This window comes from Vanellus vanellus (assembly GCF_965231255.1).
Source record: "Vanellus vanellus genome assembly, chromosome: Z".
NCBI lineage: Eukaryota > Metazoa > Chordata > Aves > Charadriiformes > Charadriidae > Vanellus > Vanellus vanellus.
This window is the reverse complement of record NC_138908.1, coordinates 32695911-32701910: the sequence shown is the minus strand read 5'-3', so window position 1 is coordinate 32701910 and position 6000 is coordinate 32695911. Positions and strand designations below refer to the sequence as shown.

General features: G+C 49.9%; 1 protein-coding gene across 1 annotated transcript in view; it reads left to right on the top strand.

The window, feature by feature from the left end:
- The first annotated feature begins 5205 nt into the window (after positions 1–5205).
- The window catches only part of RAD23B (RAD23 homolog B, nucleotide excision repair protein), a 39708-nt gene continuing 38913 nt past the window's right edge, over positions 5206–6000 (top strand). Inside the window, exon 1 of the mRNA XM_082497002.1 lies at positions 5206–5356. Within this exon, the coding sequence (XP_082353128.1) occupies positions 5291–5356 (66 nt within the window). The 5' untranslated portion in view covers positions 5206–5290. The remainder of the gene's footprint in view (positions 5357–6000) is intronic.

Here is a 6000-nt window from a genome sequence, read left to right as displayed (position 1 = left end):
ACTCAATGGAAAATCTCACCCTAATGGAAAAATAAACACTACATCCTAGGACACCTCACACTAATTCATGCCCATTTAATGTCAACAACCTGTGGAAAACGCCTGCTTTTGAAACATTTTTCTGGGATAGGTCATTCATTGTGAAAGGTGTAAATGTTGTCTTTCATTAAGGGTATGGAGGGAGCTCTTCATGTTACCACCAGCCAGTCACTCTGCTACTTTCCCTCACTTCTCCATTACCAGTAGGTGTTCCATTTGATCCAAAGCCCCTCCAGACTGTGCTGGCCTTCTGGAGTCCTTCTACACATCTAGCTAAGCAACAGCTCTTCCTAACCACCATCACAAGCTCAAAATCTTGCCTCCCCCTCCCATATCTCTGATGCTGCTCATTTGCTGGTATCCAGCCTCACAGGCATCCACCTGGAGTACAGTTCTCTGCATGCTTCACCCCAGTTCAGCATAGCCAATACAAGCTTCTTTCTCCACCTTCATGGCCTTGTGCAGGCCACTCTGCTGTTCCTGTTGCTTCTCAATTGGTTTTGAAAAGTTAGTGCTTGCCTCCAAAAAGTCTGAAACATAACTTCTGCTATGAATGTGCTGCTTTCTTGCAAGCACCATTTAATTCCTTGCTTCCTTACATTGTCAGTTCTTTGGGGTGCGAACCACCTTCATATTCTTTATCTGCCATCGGTCCTAATATCTGGGTAAGATTCGTAAAAAGTATGGTAATGCTAATAATGATTGGTAGCCTTAATAACATACAGGTGTCTAAGACAGAGGGATGACCCAGGCAACAGGGTGTAGGCACTTATTGCAAGTTAGTGCAGAGATTGAATGCACTGACTTACCACGAGCATTGACTGATGCGAGTATTTGCCTCGATGTTTGCCAGAGAAAGCACAGAGCCTTTTACCAAGAGTAACGAGACAAACTGTAGTAACATGCAATAGGGTTTTTTTTGGTGGTTGAAGAGGTGAGACACACATAATCAGAGGTGAAAACACACAGACATGTACACACTGATTTTGTTATGCACAGCCCTGTACAATGGTGTCGGGTCTAAAGGTCTGTAACAGTCCGGGTCCTTGAAGCCAGGAGTATGCTCATACCTTTGAACCGGTATGTGTAGTGAGAAAATTCACTCAGTGGTGAGAACTTATCCTAAGATGTTTGACTCTCTAAGCAGGGTCTTAGCCTTAGGCCTCTGCTTGATGGACTTCACGCAGTACGAGGCTTGAAGGTGTTACTTTCCCAGGTTGTCAGGCATATTATCCTGTGCTCAACATTTTACTTGCTTAGCCTCTTCCTCTTTTCTCTTGATGATAGTTTTTCTCAGGTCTCAAGGCTGTACGTCTTCCATGACAAGTAACTGACTACTAGTGATTTTTTTATAGCCTTGGGGATGCTCTTTTAGCCCACATCCATGTTTTCGAGGCCTTTGCTGTTACCTTTATACATGAACTGCACATAGTAACATGAGACATTGTTACAAAGCTTCTTTTCACAACATAATTTCTCACCACAAGTCAACAAGCACAACAGACCCTGCTCCTCTAGCCTCACACAGTTAGCATAAGGACTGTGGTCTGCTACCAACAACAGCAAAACTACTTTTCCTGGGCCACCAGCAGCTGAGAGAATCAGGTCCTTGCACATTCGCTGTAAATAAGCAGGCTTGCATCAGACCTGTTTACTGTATGAGCTGTCAGATTCTCCTTCCATTAAATGTAACATGACAGAGAGAGACCCACGAGGTCACAGACTCCAGCTGCTAGCTCTTGTGGGCTCCACAACACGTATACGCACTCTGATAAACTACCAGCAAGACCCTAAGCTTTGGATAACTCCTTCAGTCAGAAAGGGGACAGCACTGATTCATATCCCTGTCTCTGTCTGGTTTAAATGTGCTCATTTTTCCAACTTCCAGAAGCGCTGAGGTTACGTACGGAAACCTGGCTGCAGGGAAAGGTGTACCAGAGGCGCACATACTTTCCAGTTATCTTCCCTACCACATTTTGGTTTCACTGTGTTTTCCTCCCCCTCTGCAAGAGCCAGCTGTAATTCATGGCTTCCCCTAGTGAGTTGTAAGACATGAAAACAGACACCTCCATTTGTGAGAAAGACTGGTGAATCATGGACAACCGAAAAGAGCTGAGCAGGACATTGCCACGGTGGCATGAATTTGGAGTAACTGCAACAGGGAGAACAAGTTACTTGGAAACGAAAATCCAGGAGTTTTGAAAAAACAGAAAGTATCACCGTATGCATTTGCCGTCAAAATTTCTTTCTCACTTTTGGGCTTTATTTCACATCTCTTTCAAATCAATGTAAGTTTTTCTATTTGCGTAGAAGAGGTTTGTGCGCTTACTGTGTCAGCATACAAACTGTTGTAAATTAAGTCGGTAAGTGTGATATTCCAGACTGAACACAGGGCAATTACCCAAAATACTTCAGACACAAAAAAACCCCAACCCAAAACCACAAAAACCCCTACTCACTGGCTGTCAAGGAGAAGCACTATGAAGCTGAAAAACTAGAGTAGTTTGGAACACTCCTCCCCTCCCCCTGCCTTAATTCTGCAATGGATGGGAAGCAGCCTGAAGAAAGACCTGGAGACTCAAGCTCTGCCATAACCTATTTTAAGGAGCTGAAGGGGCTGAGCTAGAGGAAACACCAAGAAGTTGTTTATTTAATTTAGGCCCCGTACAGTGAGTTGTCCTAAGTTCCTGTACCACTCAGCAGGGAAAAAAAAAAAATAAATCACAGCTTTATTTTTCTCATTCTATTTGCTCAAAGTTCAAATAAGCGGTCAGGAAAAACATTATCCTTAGCAGTTCACAGCCTTTGGAGTTGACTCCCAGTTATGCTGAGGCTTTTACAAGCCCTCACAGCAGAGATAAACAGCCACAATGTAAATGAACCCTTGCCCCACCGCAAACTGAGCAGAAGTGTTTCACACTATAACCAGCAACCACAAAAATCAGAATGAGTAGTTTACATTTAACATATTCTGAGCAGAAAACTGTAGTGAAACTGACATAACCTCTCAGTAGGACGTACTTTCATTTACATGTGAAGCTCAGCACTTGCATATGCTGGACTGCTGAACTAAAAGTTTTTTAAAAATCCCTTTTATTTTATCTGCAGAGTACAGAATTAGATCTGGTATCAGGCAATAGTGAAAGTGAACAAGCAGCATATTTTAAGTTGTAACCACCCATGCAAAAAATAGCGATATTTGATCTCATCCCCTTTTTTTTTTTTTTCCTGAATGGCTCTCCATGCAACGCAAGCAAGTTATTCTGTGCTGCCAAGAATGCTGGATTCCTACTAGCAACAGTCAGCAATTTCTCTTTGGTTGCGAAAGCCCTAAGAGGCTTTGGCTGTCTAGCAGCTGTGTTTCAGAGCCTGAGCTGGATGATGACAGAAGCAGCACCACCAGCTGTGTGTGCAACACGTACACATTTATACACTCCTGCAGGGAGAGGTGTCTCCCACTTTCCCTTTGTATTGCAATGCAGCCTGCTGGCCCCTGCTCCGCTGCGCTGCTGGTAAGTAATTGTTATGAAGCCAAGCTTACTGTAATAATGAGTTAAAAGATGTTTTTTATTACAAACATTATGTTGACAATGTGGCAGTGTAGAACTTCTCAAGGCATTACACAATACTAAGAAATCTGGGGTTTAATTATGCTACAGTATTAAGTCAGCCTAACATTACCATCGTCTTTTGCAGAAAGACAGCTTTGGTTACAAAGAAAATGAGGTGGGGAGATCCTGCATGTACTGATGGAAGATGTTATATGGAGCATGGGCAGGGGTCTCTTTTACCAATACAGCTGGCTCAACATTAAAGATGCTTTGTAGCAGTGCTCTCTCTTCACTGCCTAAGGACTACTGGGAGAAAGAGCAGTTAATAACTCATCAAAGGCAAGCACTAACTATTGAAACCAGCACTGGTGGAATTGAGGCACTACGTTGTCCAGCTCACTGCACCGTTTCTGTGATAAGCAAGTAATCTCCTGGGCTCCCTACTTGTATGCATGCGATCGAAGTGAGGTGGAAACGATAACGCAGCAGAGGATACAGACTTTAGGAAAAGCAAACAAACAACTTATAAATGTTAGTTATAAAGCTTGGGATGACTAGAGAACTAGTCTAAGCTTTTGCAATATGCACATTGTAAAGCTTGTCATGATTTTGAAAAGACATTTGGTCTTCAAGAAGCTTGCGCTAGGTGTAACAATACATTGTTACCACCTTCTTCCAGGAAAGTCTTTCATTGTGCTGGAGACCTGCTGTGGCGACAGGTAGCTTCTTTCCTGCCGTAACAGTTCAGGGCTCAGTGCATCAGCCGATGCTGCTAACGAGCTGCGCCCACATTGAGCGGACCCACCGCCGTATAGCATCACTGTGGGGAGAAATGGGGAAGGAAATGTTACTGCCCACTGCGTGTACATGGGGTGACAGAGCAATCTGTGCCCTTCAGCCTGCTGAGACAAGGAGCTGGCTCACTCAGCAGCACAGCCACCTGCCTCACACCACACCTGCCACCGAGGAGACACTGAACAACAACAGCTTCCAGCCGCCGCGGGCCCGCTGGACTGATGGACAGACAGACAGACACATGGCCTCAGTGACCCCACACCACCCACTGCCACCCTGCAGGAGAATGCTGCAGCCTTCGGGCTCCCCTGCCCCCTACAAACACGTATGTAATGTATTAATAAACTTGCGAGAATAACTTATAAACGATGTATGGCCACACACATCCGCAACAATATTTCCCGCTCACGCACCTCCCTCCCTCAGAACCGCTCCGCTCCCCCAACACCCGCCGCACCTGCGCACTGAGCCCGCAGCCCGCCGCGCGCCGCCGCGCGCCTCCCCGCGCGTGCATAGCACGGGCGCCTCAGGTGGCGCAGCGAGCATGCCAGGGGGCGCCCCACCGTCGGTCCAGTTGCGCATGCGCACCGGCGCCTCCCCCCCCCCCCCCCCCCTCTCCTCTCCCCTCCCCTCCCCTCTCCTCCCCTCCCCTCCCCTTCCTAGCCCCTCCCCCCTCCCTCCCCGGGCAGCAGAGGAGCCCGTCCCGTCCCGTCGCGCTTCCCTCCCCCCGCGTGACTGCCGCCTGGGGGCTGCGCGGCACAGGGCGAGCCGTTGCTCCGCCTCCTCCCCGCTCATCTTCTTCCTCCCCTTCCTCCCTCTCCTCCCTACTCTCCGCCTGTCCCGCTACGCTGCGGGGGACGCAGCGGCAGGAGCGCGGCGGCGACGGGCGTCCTGCAGCCGCCGCCATGCAGATCACGCTGAAGACGCTGCAGCAGCAGACCTTCCGCATCGACATCGACCCTGAGGAGACGGTGCGGGCCCGCGCCGCGGTGGGAGGGCCGCGCTCCGTTCACCTCCTGGGCTCCGGCCTCCCTCCCACTTCCCGGAGGAGCGGCCCGGGCCGCAGCTGTTGGGGACGAGAACTGGGGGTGGAGGAGGGGGCTTTCCCCTGACCCTGGGGCGGGGGGCGAGATGGGGGAAGGGTGAGGACGAACACCCCCCCGGCCGGGAGTCAGCGTCTGCGGGGGGAAGGGGTCGCCGGAGTCTCCGTGGGGGCCTGGGCCGGGTGGTGTGGGGGTGATGTGGTGGCCGGCCGGGAGGGGCGTGGGGGTTGTGAGCTCCAGCGCGGGGGAGGGGAGCGGGGCGCTTCAGCGTGGGGGTTGGGGGGGGGGGGGGCGGAGCGGTGATGCGGGGCCTTCCCCGGGGAGTCTGACCCTTTTTCCTCGGGGTGCAGAGAGGTGTCCTGTTGGGTGACTTGTCATAGCTGGAGGGAAGGGGACTGGCCACAGCAGCGGGTGGGCTTTCCGCGTTGCTTTAGAGAGCAAAGCCCAGAAGGTGGAAGGTAGAATGGCTCACTTTGTGCTGTGGAGGAGAGGAGCAAGAGGGCCATGGGAAGCTAAAGTTTTTCCTTTCAGGAATATGCATGCCCACAGCCGTGGATTAGTGGGTAATGGGG